The sequence below is a fragment of the Papilio machaon genome, chromosome 1 (genome assembly GCF_912999745.1).
Source record: "Papilio machaon chromosome 1, ilPapMach1.1, whole genome shotgun sequence".
Classification (NCBI taxonomy): Eukaryota; Metazoa; Arthropoda; class Insecta; order Lepidoptera; family Papilionidae; genus Papilio; species Papilio machaon.
The window spans coordinates 4,156,624-4,171,935 of NC_059986.1; the positions used below are offsets into that span (position 1 = coordinate 4,156,624).

A 15,312-nucleotide genomic window follows, 5' to 3' on the forward strand; every position below is an offset into this window, starting at 1 on the left:
TACAGTGAACACTACATGTAAAACTACTTAATATTAAACTATTTTGATTGTAATTTCTAAGAAACAAAATTTACATGGGACAAATTAAAAAGCATACTCTTTAAAATCAACGGGATAAGAAAGTATCAAATATTTAAAAACACAGCATATACCAGAATTAAAAACTCCTTTTGAAATCTGTTGAAAATAGTATAAAAAATTTGAATTGTTTCATTTATATACATTATTCATACTATAATTTATTTCCCCTAAATTCAGGGTAATTTTTACAACAAGATGGTGGTATTATTTTTACGGGTAATAACCAACCAATTTGAAAAGAAGTTTAATATGGCCGCTTGTTTCCCAGATCTACAGTATATTATTTGACACAAATGACATCTGCGTTTGGGCGCATAATGTTCGAAAAATACTATTTTATTTTAGCTGATTTTACCCGTATTTTAACATATTAGTTATTACAAAGACTGTAAAGAACAACTAGTTTGTATTTTCTTCCTTATTTTGTATGAATACATGTGAATAAGTGCGTAGTTTCAGTACTTACGAGTGAAAGGTTATGTTTTTCTCTTTTCGCTCACTACGGCTTTTACAACCGACGATACAGCAGTATACCATGTTTTATAAACTTTACCTTACTAAAACTGTAATATCAAAATATTTTTGCACAATTACAGCCACTAAGTACTCACAATTTTCGAAAAATAGCACGAATGTCAAACTTTGTTAGGGACAACCTAGGTTGTTTGTAGGGGACAACCTTTGTTCCAAACAAAGCCCAAACCCTGGTACGCAGAAAGGGACGGAAGATAGTTATCCCTGTCTTTGTCACGTCACAGGAATTGTGTATAACTGTATCTCTTTCACTCACGGTATTATTATTACCGTGTCATAGACTTGAAAACGGTACAGTAGAAACCAGTAGAAATTTCATAGACTATATATAGAAACAAAGCCTTCGCAATGCCTTCAAAATTTTGACCAATGATTCAATTGTAAACAAAATTAGCATAAATTTGCCTATACACAGTAATCAGAAAAGATTACCAAGTATGATATAAAAAAACTATAATTGTGGCAAAAAAGCTATATTTGTGGTTTTTGTCAGAAATTGCAGTTCGCAGTTTTTCACTTACAAAAAATTAACAATTAATTGACATTTGATGTCAATACCGTCTACTGTCAAGCCGGTCAAGCCAGATGATGAGAATTACAATAACTGTCATAAATATTCAAAATAATTAATTTTGCTCTTGTTCTCAAAATTATAAAAGGCTTTTTATACACCTAAAATCTTCAAAATGTTGTATCCTAAAATATGTTAGATGTGCCATTGAATATATCTTTTTTCTGAATAAATCAATCCAATCGAATCGTTCCAGCTTTTATAACCTGAATATATCTAACCTTACAAGCAGTTGCACGATTAAACATGGTATTCTATTTTACTAGTAATGTTGTTTCTCCACCAGTGACATTATTCATGGGTGCTGATAAACATGAAAGTAAGTGATTCTAATTTAAATAATTTGATGATGCTTCCCACATGCATAGTGTCAACATTTCTCAATCATTCTCATTTACCAATGGCAGAGAGGTCTAAGTTGTTTTTTTATCAATTCTATTCATTTATTTTGAAAACTACTGGGAAATATGTTAAAGTTACATATAATCTGTTTTTCAGTAAAATAAGTGAAATCCTGAATTGTTCAAAATAATCATCATCAAAATGAGAAATGATTTGGTTAATACTTTACAAATCATGCCGAATTTTCATATAATTGATCTTAAACTATAGGGAATGATCTCATTTACATCATTTTAAAGTTTTTTTTGGAAGTCATAACTTATTTTGAAGAAAATTAAAAAACTGCATTGGTTAGATTGGATTTGAAACATTTTAAATAGAATCAAAAAAATATTTAAAAAAAGCAAAAATTTGTGTTCGGCATTCTGTAAAATGTAAATTGGATCATTTCTTATTATAAAAACGGTGAGTATGAACATTCCTGTTATTATGAAAACATATGAAACAATATTTTCTATTAAATGAATTACGACCCTTAAAAAATAACTTCAAAACAACTGTAATTTAGATGACCTATTAGTTAAAATTAATTTCATAAAAATGAAACATGATTGGCTATTGTAAAGTTTTACCATTTTTTGACTTTAAAAATAACTTGTTTAATATTAGAATAAACTTCATTAGCAAAAAATATTTCAGATGAAGACTTGATTAAGTGGGGTTGGCCTGAAGATGTCTGGTTTCATGTGGATAAAGTATCATCAGCCCATGTTTATCTACGTTTAGCACCGGTGAGTAAAATAACTATGTTTGAATTTTATTAAAATATTTAATACTAGTTTTTACCCGCGAGTCCGTCCGAGCGGAATTAAAAAAAATGCACACAAGATAAAAAAGTTCCTATGTCCGTCTCCTAGTTCTAAGCTTCTAAGAATCAGTTCAACCGATCTTGAGTTATAAATAGTGTAACTAACACGACTTTCTTTTATATATATAGATTTATTCCTATAGTACATAGAGAACCTGCGGCCAAATTATTTTATAATTGATAAGAAAATTAAAAATTTTCAGGGTCAAACCATAGATGACATCCCTAATTCTGTTTTGGATGATGCATGTCAATTAGTAAAGGCCAATTCAATAATGGGTAACAAAATGAATGACATAGATATTGTATATACTATGTGGTCGAACCTTAAAAAAACACCAAGCATGGACGTAAGTGTTGATTTCTCATATTATAGACTTGACCAGTAAGAAGTGATCCTCTATTGATTAATATAAATCAAATGACACTTCATTTATTTATTTAACAGTCATAGGTAAAGAATATATTATCAGTTTAGAATTTCTTTCTTTTACAGGTGGGTCAAGTAGCATTTCACAGAGATAAAGACGTAAGGAAAGTAAAAGTTGCTAAAAGATCTAATGAAATTGTAAATAGACTACAAAAGACAAAGAAAGAAGCATTTCCTGATTTAAGACAAGAACGAGAAAATAGAGACAAGTCGGAGAGGGAGGATAAAAAGAAATTGTTAAGAGAAAAGAAAGAAAAAGAAAAAGAAGAAGAAAAACGCAAAAAGGACGAGCAAGAATTAAGAAGCTATGCAACACTTATGAGAACTGAAAATATGACTACTAACTATGATGGTAATGACTCAGACGAGTTTATGTAAAGTTGTTTGATATTTATTAAATTATAAAACTTTAAATAACATTTGTTTGAGTGTGAAAATATGTTCTCCTACAAGATGACCTTGATGACCCCATCAATTAATTTGTGAGTTTATTTGTTAGTATGACACATTTTTCATATTAAATAATGAAAAAATATTTAGTCCAATATATTTATTCCAACAGATTGCAAAGAATTTATAATCCAATTGGGATAATTAAAATCAGGGTAAACCTCTTTCATAAATGCTTTCACAAACTGAACAAATGTTCCATTAATAATATTTTCCCGCATTGTCCTCATCAACCGCATCTGAAAAATATTTTTAATTTTTATATAATCATTTATATATATATATGTATATATATATATATATATATATATATATATATATATATATATATATTACAATCAAACTTTAAATAATAATAAATTCCAATAAGTATATTGCAGCTCTCAAAAATAATAATGGCCGTAACAAATAAAATTGGTTTTTAAATCTTCCTTCTTACTAATAATAAACACATCTTACTGAAATTTGGCATAGATATGGAACATAGCCTCAAGTAAAATACAAGACACTTTCTTTTGCAATAAATATCATTAATGAAATTGCAATGTTTTTGCTACTTTTTAACCATATTACCTGGTATGCAATGTTATGTACTGAAATCAAATGGCAAGCCACCGTTTCAACAGATACTATACAATGTAAGTATGCTCTTGTATAATTCTTACAAGTCGAACAAGCACAATCCTTATCAATTGGGTTGAGGTCAGTTAAATACTTCTTGTGTCTCAAATTGAGCTGGCCATTGTTGATTAGAGCACAACCAAATCTCTGTAATTTTACATTTTACAAATAAATCATTATTATGAAAACTATAACAAATTTATTTCCAAACAATTTACTTACAGCAGTTCTTGTTGGAAAAACACAGTCAAACATATCAACACCAAGAGCAACACATACAACCAAATCAACAGCCAAGCCTACCCCCATTAAATAACGGGGTCTATTTCTATCCAATACCTCAGTTCCCAAACTGACCATAGGCCAGAAATCATCTTTTGCTTCACCACCACTGTAAAAATGAAGGCAATTCCAAAAGTAAGAGACATATCACTCAGAGGTCAAGGAAAATGGAGTCCCTATTTACTTGACAGATATAACTTATTATTTTAAAATAAATTTAAAAATTCAATTGAAAGTTTCAGGACATCCCAAATTAGCTTATAAAATTCTAAATTTTTCATAAAATAATAAAATCACACCTTAATCCTCCTATTGCAAAACCATTAACATTTTTAGTCATGTGATCTTTTGCACTTTTACGTCTCAACTCGCTATTTAACAAGCCTTGGACAATTGGAAATATACTTTGTTCTTCTGGCCTTTTGTGTGCTTTCAGACATCTATCAAGCCATCGACTTGTTCTCTCTGTGGCTTCTTTTATACGATCATAATCTTGGAATGTTGTTTGAACCACATCATCTAGTTGCATTATAATATCAGCACCTATTGGTAAACATTAAATAAAAAACATTTAGATACATTATGGTTGTTAATGTTTAAAGCATGAACGAAGGTCAAAATGTTTGTATTATAGATCATCACCTATACAATTTTGAATCTCAATTGATTTTTCAGGAGTTAACATTATTTCCGATCCATCATATGGGGATTTAAACTTAACTCCCTCTTCTGTAATTTCAGCTAATTTTAATAAGGAAACCATTTGAAAACCTCCAGAATCGGTTAAAAGTGCCTTATTCCAACCCATGAATTTGTGAAGGCCACCAGCCTTTTCAAGAACCTGCGTACCAGGGCGATTACCTAAATGATATGTGTTACCTAGAATTATTTCGCAATCTAAAGCCAACAACTGATCAGGTAACAATCCCTTCATAGTACCCTGAAACAAATTGATAGTTGAAATTTACAAGTAAATTTTTACTAAGATATTACAGATATAACTAACTAACTTATAACTAATATATTTTGATGGAAGAATTATAGACCTGGGTTCCAACTGGCATAAATACAGGTGTTCGGACATCGCTGTGCGGTAATTTCATCAAACCGGCGCGAGCTTTTGTTATTCCACATTCAGCTTGCACGGTAAAGTTTAAAGCCATTTTGTATTAGACCTAAAGCAAAGGATTTATTCATAAAAATATCTAAGATACATTTTTACTTTCATTCCTTTTAAACAATAATAAACAGAAATTAGAAATCTAACCTATAAAAAAATAATTCGACGACTAGCAAACTGTCAATTGAAGTATGCCTGGTTTACATTATGTCAGTTCAGTAAGCCGGTAGCACTCGAAATCAGCGCTGGCAATGGGACTCAACATTTCGACGGCCATAAGACAAGCCGCGGACAGAGCGGTGTGGAAGCAGCTCGTTGACACATTAGTGAAGACACTTCAAGATGAGCACAACTTGCAGTAATGAAGAGCACGAAGAAGAAGAAGATGTGCATTGTAAATCGGTAGAAAAAGGTGGCGTTCTTTCTATGTTGGTGTTTTTAATCAGTAAATGCGTTTATTCGGTCATTTTACGATTTTTGAATAAAAACGTATTCTACAATTACTGTGTCGGAATTAAAAAAATAGAGCTCCGAATCCGGAATACATCTACAGCTGGAAAAAAAAAGCTATATTAATAGAATTAGTGTATGTTTAAAAGTTAAAAGTAATCTCAACCGCTTTCTTGAATTTATTGTTACTCTCTTTACGATTCGACATTGTTCGTCAAATCAGCTTATTCCAGACCGATGCAACTGGGTTATTGGACTGGAATAATGCGAAAAAGGCATTATAATATTTTTAATGTCAAGCATAGACATAAAAATCAAAGACCAATAAAGTGACAGCATGACGGTTAGGTATCTGTTATTTGTCAATGTCAAACTATAAAGTGTAAAAAATTATTGTAATAGATGTTGGACAAAGAATTATTTAATATTTATACTTGATCCCAGAAGCGAGGAGAAGAATGTAAATTTTCTATTTCATTTGCACGGTAAAGGTAACAAAGAAACATAAATATAAATTTCAAAAAATAAATCGTCATATAGTCTAAAGTAAAACAAGAAAATGGGTAGTCCAGAACGAGAATTATGTCCTCCACCTTCTGAGGAAGATGAGCTTACGCTTCCACGAGCAAGCATTAATAAAATGATAAAGGAACTAGTGCCTTCCGTTCGGATTGCTTTCGAATCGAGGGAGTTGATTTTGAACTGCTGCACAGAATTTATTCATCTTATTAGTTCAGAAGCAAATGAAGTGTGCAATCAAAGTAATAAAAAAACAATAAATGCTGAGCATGTACTTACAGGTATTTAGCAAAGTTAATTTATTTATACTTAGAGGATCATACTAAGCTTACTTGGACAATTTATAAAATGTTGTTGAATGATGCTAAAATCAGATAACTTTTTGTCACAAATAAGTATATTGTAAAAATATTATTCCTTGCTCATTGTTTTTTCTGTAAGCTTTTGTTTAAGATTATGCATCAAAAGTGATAAATATCAATGTAGTTGTACATTTTTTCCACAGCTTTAGACAGATTAGGGTTTAGTGACTACACTGAGGAAGCAGAAGCAGTTTTAAAGGATTGTAAAGCTGTAGCTGCTAAAAGAAGAAGACAAAGTACTCGTCTGGAAAATTTAGGAATACCTGAAGAAGAATTATTAAGACAACAGCAAGAGCTTTTTGCAAAGGTAAGAAAAAAATGGTGTTACCTCTTTTACAAAAATTAGTAGACAAATACATTAAAAAAACAATGAATAAATGTACATATGACAATTTTTATATTGAGTTGTGCAGCTGCAGCAATGACATTATATTATGTCATATGTAATTGTGATAAGGATTGGTTTAAAACAGGAGTTAAATATAACTATTAAGCATGAAAGCAAAGAAGCTAGACTGTTGCTTCATCTACTATGAAAGATAATCTTTCCTGATAATAATGCCATTGTGATTAAAATCATTACAAGAATGGCGCAATTTATGTCAGAGAGAAGGAAAAAAAGCCTGCTGTACGTATACGTAGTTCCAAGGACCTGGATCAAATCTTCCGGCCTGCGGCTTCAACGGCGGAGTAATATAATTATATATGTCGTAATTTACATTCTATTCATTGTTCTTACGGTTATAAGTGTTTATTTGGATTCTCCTAGACCTGGGTTAATACATTGTTATGTAAAAACAACTTATTATGGTAAATTCAAATATCACTTACTATGTAGAAAGGTTTGTTTTCAACCTGTAGCATTTTTAATTGCTAGCTGTAAGAGTCTGTGTCTTATTATGCTTCGTGTCAAAATGTTATGCTGTTCCATATTTTATTATGTTTATCACATCTATACTCCATATTCACGTACAATAGACTATATAATCATGTCGTCTAATAAATTAATAGTATTAAATCATTTAATATTTGTTACAAGTAATTGGCTAGTATATATTACAACTTTAACTATTATATTTCAGGATCTTCATTATCAAACCTATTTATATTTCACTTGTAAGTACTATTTAAAACATTCACTTACAATTAATTTGCGCAGCTTTCTCAAAACACACAAGTATGTTTCATTTTATACACAGTTGTGGATAATTTTAGTATTAAATTCAATCAAATCCTAGAAGAATTGGTTGATAACTTAGACTCATTAAAGGTTGACTGCCGTGTTGTTCATGAAATTGAATCATGTAAAGAATGTTTTACATCAAGCCATAATTTCAAACTACTTGCCCTTAACATTAGAAGCATACAAAAAAACTTTGATACGTTTCTCATTGCACTAACACGTTCGGATTTAAGTTTCGATGTACTGATCCTGACTGAATGCTGGCTAAACGAGGCTGTGATTGTCCCACAAATACCAGGATACACTTCTTTCAAAACCGAACGTAATATTAATCAAAACAGTGGAGTTGTAGTCTACGTTAGTGATGTCTGGAACCCGTCAATTATAGAGCCAACCATCAACGATGCTAATTGTCTAGCTGTTAATATACAAAATATAGCCACCATATTCGCCATTTACCGCTCTCCGTCATGTCATAACATTGATAATTTTCTATCTTCCATTGAGAGTTATGTTAAAAATAACAGTGGTATACCTTTGATCCTAGCTGGCGACCTAAACATAGATATATTGGATAAAACTAGTTCTCGAGTCCTAGAATATCAATGCTTCCTAGCTGAGCACGGATTTATTCCAGCCATTACCAAATCTACCAGAGGGTCATCGTGTCTCGACCACATATACTTCACTAACTTTCATCGTAACCTAACCCCAGTAGGTATTGTCTGCCAATCTGATATTACTGATCATTTCCCTGTTATGATTGGGTTGAGCCTTAATAAAAATAACCTTAGGCGACCAAACCGGACTGTGCTTAAAAGAGACTTTACTGGCATACGAAATGACCTTTCAGAGAGAGACTGGAGTGATGTCACAACTAAAACTAACGTAAATGAAGCTGTTAAAAAGTTCTCGGATGTTTTAGTTGCTACTTTAAAAAGGCATACGTGTGAAGTCCGTTTGAGTAGAACGCAATATAACCTCAAGCCCTGGATCACTTCAGGACTCATGCGTTGCATGAGACATCGAGACCGCCTTCATCATCGTGCAAAGCTAGAACCAGGCAATATGATCCTGCAAATCTCTTATAAAAGGTACCACAATTTTCTTGTTAGTCTCTTGCGTAAAATACGATTACAACATGAAAAGAATGAAATTAATGAAAACAAACATAATCCGAAGAAGCTATGGCGGTCAATTAAAACAATGTGCGGCATCACTCACAAAAGGCACGATCCCACTGAATTGTTAGCAGACAACACAAATACCACCCGTATGCGCCTCGACCAACACAATGTTTACTTCTCCACCCTTGGTCATCGTCTAGCAAATCAGATTTTATCAGATATCAGTATGACGGAAACGGATCTTGCTAAAAATGTCCAACCCAAAACAACACCGCCAAATTCATTTTACTTGTACCCTACAGATTGCGAAGAAGTGAACTCATTAATCTTGTCTCTTCAAAGTGGAAAAGCTACAGGCATTGATGGCTGGTCAAACCTCTTAATAAAACACGTTAAGGATGCTATCTTAATGCCATTAACCTTTATCCTTAATTTGAGCATGACAAGTGGCACTTTCCCCTCTCTCTGGAAACTAGCTGCTGTAATCCCTGTTTATAAAAGTGGTCCCAAGACACAGATTGAGAATTACAGGCCAATCTCCTTGCTAAGTTCTTTTTCGAAATTGCTTGAAAAACTTGTTAACAACCGTTTGGCTAACTATCTGAGATCCCAAAATGTTATTGCTCCGAGACAATTTGGTTTTCAAAAGGGTAGGAGCACTGAAGATGCAGTTTCCCTTCTAATTTCCACCGTTTCTTCAAAACTTGGTGACAAAAAATGTTGTGTTGCTGTCTTTTTAGACTTGGCCAAGGCTTTCGACACAGTGTCTGCTCCTATCCTTTTACAAAAACTATTTAATATTGGTGTAAGAGGCATTGCCCTTGACTGGTTCAGAAGCTACCTTTCAGACCGCATGCAATGTGTTAGGATTGGCCAAGTCATGAGCAGCCCGCAGTCCATCAGTTTTGGGGTCCCGCAGGGCAGTATTATAGGTCCTACGCTGTTCACCATTTACATAAATGACATCCATGATTTATCAATAGGTAATGCAGATATTATATGCTACGCGGATGATACTGCAATCATATTTGATGGTTTGACTTGGCAAGAAGCTCTTCAAAATTCTCAGCTAGGTATGTCTCGAGTTAGTGTCTGGCTCCAAAATAACCTCTTGACCCTTAATGTAAATAAGACCAACTATATCTGCTTCCACAAAACAGCAGCTTCTGCACCCAATCAAAGTACTGTTATTAAATTACATCATTCTCTTTGTAACACCGTCGTCTGCGACTGCGAATCCTTGAGAAGAACAAGTGTAGTAAAATATCTGGGAGTCCTCATAGACGAAAAATTGACTTTTAAAGACCACATTGAATCGCTTACCTCTCGGGTGCAAAGAGTAATTGGTATCATGAGAAAATTACGAGATGTGACCAGCTTAGATATTTTAAAAAGCATATACTTTGCGTTGTGCCAATCTCTTCTGACTTATTGCATATCTTGCTGGGGCGCTGCGAGTGCCACCACTATGATTCGAATTGAAAGAGCTCAACGTTCCGTCTTAAAAGTCATGATGCAAAAACCTTATCGGTACCCCACGACGGATCTATACAGAGATTCTGGCACTCTTACCGTAAGGCAATTATACATATACAAAACTGTGATGATGGTGCATAAAACTGTGCTTGGATCCGCTGAACACAAAAGTAGGCTGTCTCGCAGAGTCTACCTTTTACCCGTGCCATCAGTTAAATGCTACTTTGCACAACGCACGGGCTCCTTTATGAAATTTCATATTTATAACTCTGTAGTAAAGCGTTGCGATTTATTAAAGAAATCGTTGCCACAAGCCAAATCCACCTTACTGAAGTGGCTGCTTACCTTAGATTATAAAGATACTGAGTACCTTTTGAAGATACAATCTTAGATCCTTTAATATATTTATATCTTATCTATTTATAAATCCGTACCATACATACATATTTATAGTATCTATATTAATTTTATTTTGTTATTTTTCCATTTACTTTAATTTATTTATTTATTTTTCAATTGTATACTGGAGTAACTTATAATTGTTAAATGCTAAAATGCCGTGAATGAGGGTTTTTGTTATTTTGTGTTCTGAATATTGTATTTCTTTATTGAATATCGGTGCCCACGATACAGGCTATGCCTAGTGTGGGCATCACAAGATTACCCTAAATACCATGAATGGTAACTTAATATTCCAGATTAATTATGTGTAATTTTATGTTAGTATAAGGTTATTGTTTTTTGGTTTAATCTTTTTTGTGTTAATAAATAAACTTTCTTTCTTCTTTCTTTCTTTCTTTAATGCATTTTTAACTGTAGGCTCGTGAAGAACAAGCAAAACAAGAACAACAACAGTGGTTGTTACTACAACAACAAGGCCTGGTGGGCCCTGAAGGTGTGCCACAGCCCTATGTTCCACCCCCTGCAGCCATTAAACCTGAAGACGAGGAAGATGATGATTATTCATAAGCACATTGTTAAGACATAAGGCAAAATATTTTAAACAATAATAAGGGTCATATTTACAATGCCATTTATTTCTGATTTTTTAATATGTTTGCTTGTAATTCAATGAAAATTTAAGAAAAAACTTAAACTTGTATAAAATAAATCTTTTTTGTTGATATTCAGTTCATGATTTAAATAACCCAATAATACAAAATGTAGCTAAATGTTGTTAATAGAATTAAGCTTGCTTAGTTATTAAAGATTAACTGTCACCCGCGGCTCCATCAGTGCGGAATTAAAAAAAACTTAGTATAACCTGGATACTCTAAATATGACAAATTGCAGTGAGATCTGTCGAGCCATTCCTGAGATACCTTCAAATAAACATCCATCCATCCATCTAAATATTCGCATTTATAATATAAGTAAGATAAGGATTTGTCAGACATCAGTTTTATTTAATTCGTTTTTTAATTTAATTGACCAGTTGTATTTAATTCAAATGAGAAATTATAATGAACTTATCTAAACAATTTTACCTCCATAAGGTTGTAATCACAGGCTTTGTATTTTCAATTTAAACATAAAAAATGTTCAAAATAAATCCATAGACAAATAAGCATAGACATTGTTAGATAGTGAAATAAAAAATAATTTCCATTTAATTCAATAGACTTTATCTTTTGTTTCATGCTGGTTAGGTAAAAGCAAATTTTGCATTTATGAAAAAAACAAATCGACTTGTTTCATATAATAAGGTGCGTTACACTTTTTAATCATAAAATAACGCATTTTGTAGAAAATTCAAACATTAATATTCATTTCTCAGCAATGGTTGGAAAGCTTTGTAGATCAAATCATTCAGAAGCTGTCAATCAAATCATTCAATTCAAACAGAGAATCTAAGCTCAGGTAAAAATCTTCAAGTGATTTCATCGTCAAGGTCAACCACCTGAACGTAGGCCTCCCCCAACGCTTGCTACCCGGTTCAGTGTCGCCCGCAACCAGCGCACTTCAGCAATCTTGACCATTTGAATATTTTTCGTTGATTTTTGTTTAACATCTTTGACTGAAAAACTTGTGGAGAGTTGGGTCAGTAAAGATGTTGCACAGGCCAAGTTTATTAAAAAACAGATTGTTAAAATCTGAAAAAGTGTGTGGTGTGTATACCACACTATAATTGAAGGCAGGCATATCTTTTACTTTTCCTCATTTATAGGACCGTAAATTGAGAAAGCATTATAAATTAATAAGAGATGTTATAATGTGTATAAATACATTATATTTAACAATAAAATAACTTATTTTTCAAGTCTAGAAATTTTACAATATTTATAGTAACAGCCATATAAACTGTTATATTTATATTAAATGGTAAATAAATAAATTTGATTGATATATTACCATTCGTGAAATTTAAAAAAAAAATAACTTAAAATTGCTCATCTAAATATCCACGAAGTCAATTATGTAATGGAGGGCCATAAAATAGCTTTTTTCTTAGCAAATAACCGCTATTTTATTACTTCGATTCAAAATCGTATTTCTTTTAACAAATTATCTTTTTTATTTTTTAATAGCATATATACATAGTAGAGTATATCTTGACATTTTTCAAACACATCCTTAAAAAAAAAACTATAAATCTTAGTTTATGTGTATTATGCATGTGATAATCATAAATTGAAAGCAAAATGGTTCACACGATATAGTCTATGAGTGTACTACTTTGTCAACATTATTTTAATATAAATCATAAAATGATTTATCTAAAAGTCATAATATGCTTAAAGAAAAATAAATTGAGCATACCATATCATAGAGACACAGGTGGGCACAGTTAATCAAAAAGTTAACTTTGTTAATCGTTAATTCGTTAATTAAAAAATTAACTTCGTTAATCGTTAAAGCGTTATATTCTCGAAAATTTAACGCAAGTTAAAGTTAATCGTTAACAGTTAACCATACCAAAATTATACATACTAATTTTACACTTATTGTGGCGACACTTGTTTAAAATAGTAATTTGACTATACATTCTATAACAAATTAGTATTGGAGACAAGTATGTATGCATTATATTTAGTATATTTCATTACGAGTGCGGAAAGCCTGTCATTGCAGAGTTCCGACAAATTTGGAACAAGTTGTAATGACAGTTCCGCATGTGTAACAACTATTTTAATACAGTTGCGAAAAAATGAAGCAATTTAATATAATAATAAAAACACAATAAACTCAACTGACAAAAATGTTTGAAAAATGGCGCCAACGGTAAAAGAATACAAACAGAGATTTTTTTGTTTTCTTCACCCATTCTGAGTAGACAAAGGGAACTATGTCCAAACGGCCAAGTCTTCAGTAGATTATTTTTATTGATATGAAATGAAAATTAAATTTAATGAGATGAAATAAAATGAAACCTTACCTAATTCATTGAATCAAATCATTGAATCTGATATTGTAACAAATTAGGAGCTTCCTTTTAGAAATATTTGCATGAATCATAAAAACTTCAATGATTTTTTTGCAAAAACTTCGTGCTTGGTTTTTTCTTTTTAATAGACATTATTTTGACAGTTGGGAAAGAGAACGCATGAGTTTGGAAAGGTAAAGAAAAAGCACGAGTAAAAAATTGTTTTAATACAGTTGCTCAAAAAAGGATTGGAGGGTATTGCAGGGACGAAGAGCGTTCGGAATGTGGGCTATTACATACTCTTGTTTTATATACTCGTAATGAAATATACTATTTCGAACCTTCTTTTGATTTTGTCCTGTTGGTCACGTCTTTCCCGGACGCTCTGATGCATCACACTTGCACGCGAACTTTACATATATCAATTATCAACTCGTTCGTTCACCATTCGAGTCGCCGACAGTCGCCCAACATAGTTGAACTTACGAGCGTGGCGTGGCGCGTAATTTAAACAAAATGACAGCACGTCTCCAAGTTTCTAATTTAACGATTAACGGACTTTTATTAACGGAAGTCGAGTTTAACGGAAGTTAACAAAAGCGTTAACACTTTTTGAAGTTAACTTAAAAGTTAATCCGTTAAGCAAAATGTTAACTTCGTTAATTAACGATTAACGGATTAACGAGTTAATGCCCAGCTCTGCATAGAGATCATTTAAAAACGTGCCTTGCCATAAACAAGGGTTATATGTTGCACATTTGTACATACGTATTACGCTCCTTCGACATTGGTTTTTTTTTCCTTTTTTTTTAATTTTATCGACTCTAATTCAATAAGTCATTAGTAATAGTTGCTAAAAGTCAGTACGCAGTAAAACATATTAAATATTAATTTCTGGTAATATATATTTACAGATCACACAGACTGAAAAAACTTATACACAATATGTCCTCGAAAGACTTACATCCCTTGCATAAAGAAGTAGGCAGAAGTTACGACTTTCAATTTCCAGTTTGCCAGTTTCATTATTAATATTTTAAATTTTCAAGTTAATTTTGCTTCAGTTAGGACGAGATCTTAATTGTATCCAAAAATGATTTTCGAAACCAAGTCTACTGCAGTAACACTTGTATTAATACAAATTGTCATCTATTTTCAAGAAATAGAAGAAATATCTTGAAAATGATTTGCCTACTTACATTATTTAGGGATATCTAAGACAACATTAATAAACTATATAGAAATACGACTGACATAAGCTAGCATAACAATCGTAGTATTCATTCTAAACTATTCTAGCTGGAAAATTTTTTTAGAGATACGAGGATCTAACTATAGAGGTATTGTCGATTGTCTGGTGTTAATACTCATTTCTTTTTTAAACTAGACAAGCAACTTTATCTAGAAAATGTAATAGATAGAACCACAGTTATAAAAAATACAGTGACGTACAGATTAAAAAAAATTTACTACTTTGATTATTCTAATACACACATTGAAAATATACAAACAATGAAAGATAAAAAACAGTA

General features: G+C 31.9%; 3 protein-coding genes across 4 annotated transcripts; 2 read left to right on the top strand and 1 right to left on the bottom strand.

Moving 5' to 3' along the window:
* Positions 1-1,199: 1,199 nt before the first annotated feature.
* On the top strand, positions 1,200-5,035 carry LOC106714376 (coiled-coil domain-containing protein 25). Of its 2 annotated transcripts, XM_045686357.1 has the most exons (5): positions 1,200-1,505; positions 2,228-2,319; positions 2,600-2,746; positions 2,893-3,178; positions 4,921-5,035. In XM_045686357.1, the coding sequence occupies exons 1-5, from the start codon at positions 1,433-1,435 to the stop codon at positions 4,944-4,946; spliced, it is 624 nt and encodes a 207-aa protein (XP_045542313.1). In that variant the 5' UTR covers positions 1,200-1,432; the 3' UTR covers positions 4,947-5,035. The 2 variants fall into 2 exon arrangements, with proteins under 2 accessions (XP_045542313.1, XP_014362896.1); XM_014507410.2 differs by lacking the exon at positions 4,921-5,035 and having other exon boundaries at positions 1,201-1,505; positions 2,893-3,308.
* On the bottom strand, positions 3,363-5,704 carry LOC106714358 (queuine tRNA-ribosyltransferase catalytic subunit). The gene is made up of 7 exons (XM_045686349.1): positions 5,447-5,704; positions 5,226-5,354; positions 4,822-5,119; positions 4,479-4,722; positions 4,120-4,288; positions 3,850-4,044; positions 3,363-3,515 (listed from the first exon to the last, which is right to left on the bottom strand). The coding sequence occupies exons 2-7, from the start codon at positions 5,340-5,342 to the stop codon at positions 3,363-3,365; spliced, it is 1,176 nt and encodes a 391-aa protein (XP_045542305.1). The 5' UTR covers positions 5,343-5,354; positions 5,447-5,704.
* Positions 5,705-6,122: 418 nt separating this feature from the next.
* Positions 6,123-11,441, top strand: LOC106714396 (protein Dr1). Its single transcript, XM_014507433.2, has 3 exons — positions 6,123-6,549; positions 6,774-6,937; positions 11,236-11,441. The coding sequence occupies exons 1-3, from the start codon at positions 6,309-6,311 to the stop codon at positions 11,383-11,385; spliced, it is 555 nt and encodes a 184-aa protein (XP_014362919.1). The 5' UTR covers positions 6,123-6,308; the 3' UTR covers positions 11,386-11,441.
* Positions 11,442-15,312: the final 3,871 nt, after the last annotated feature.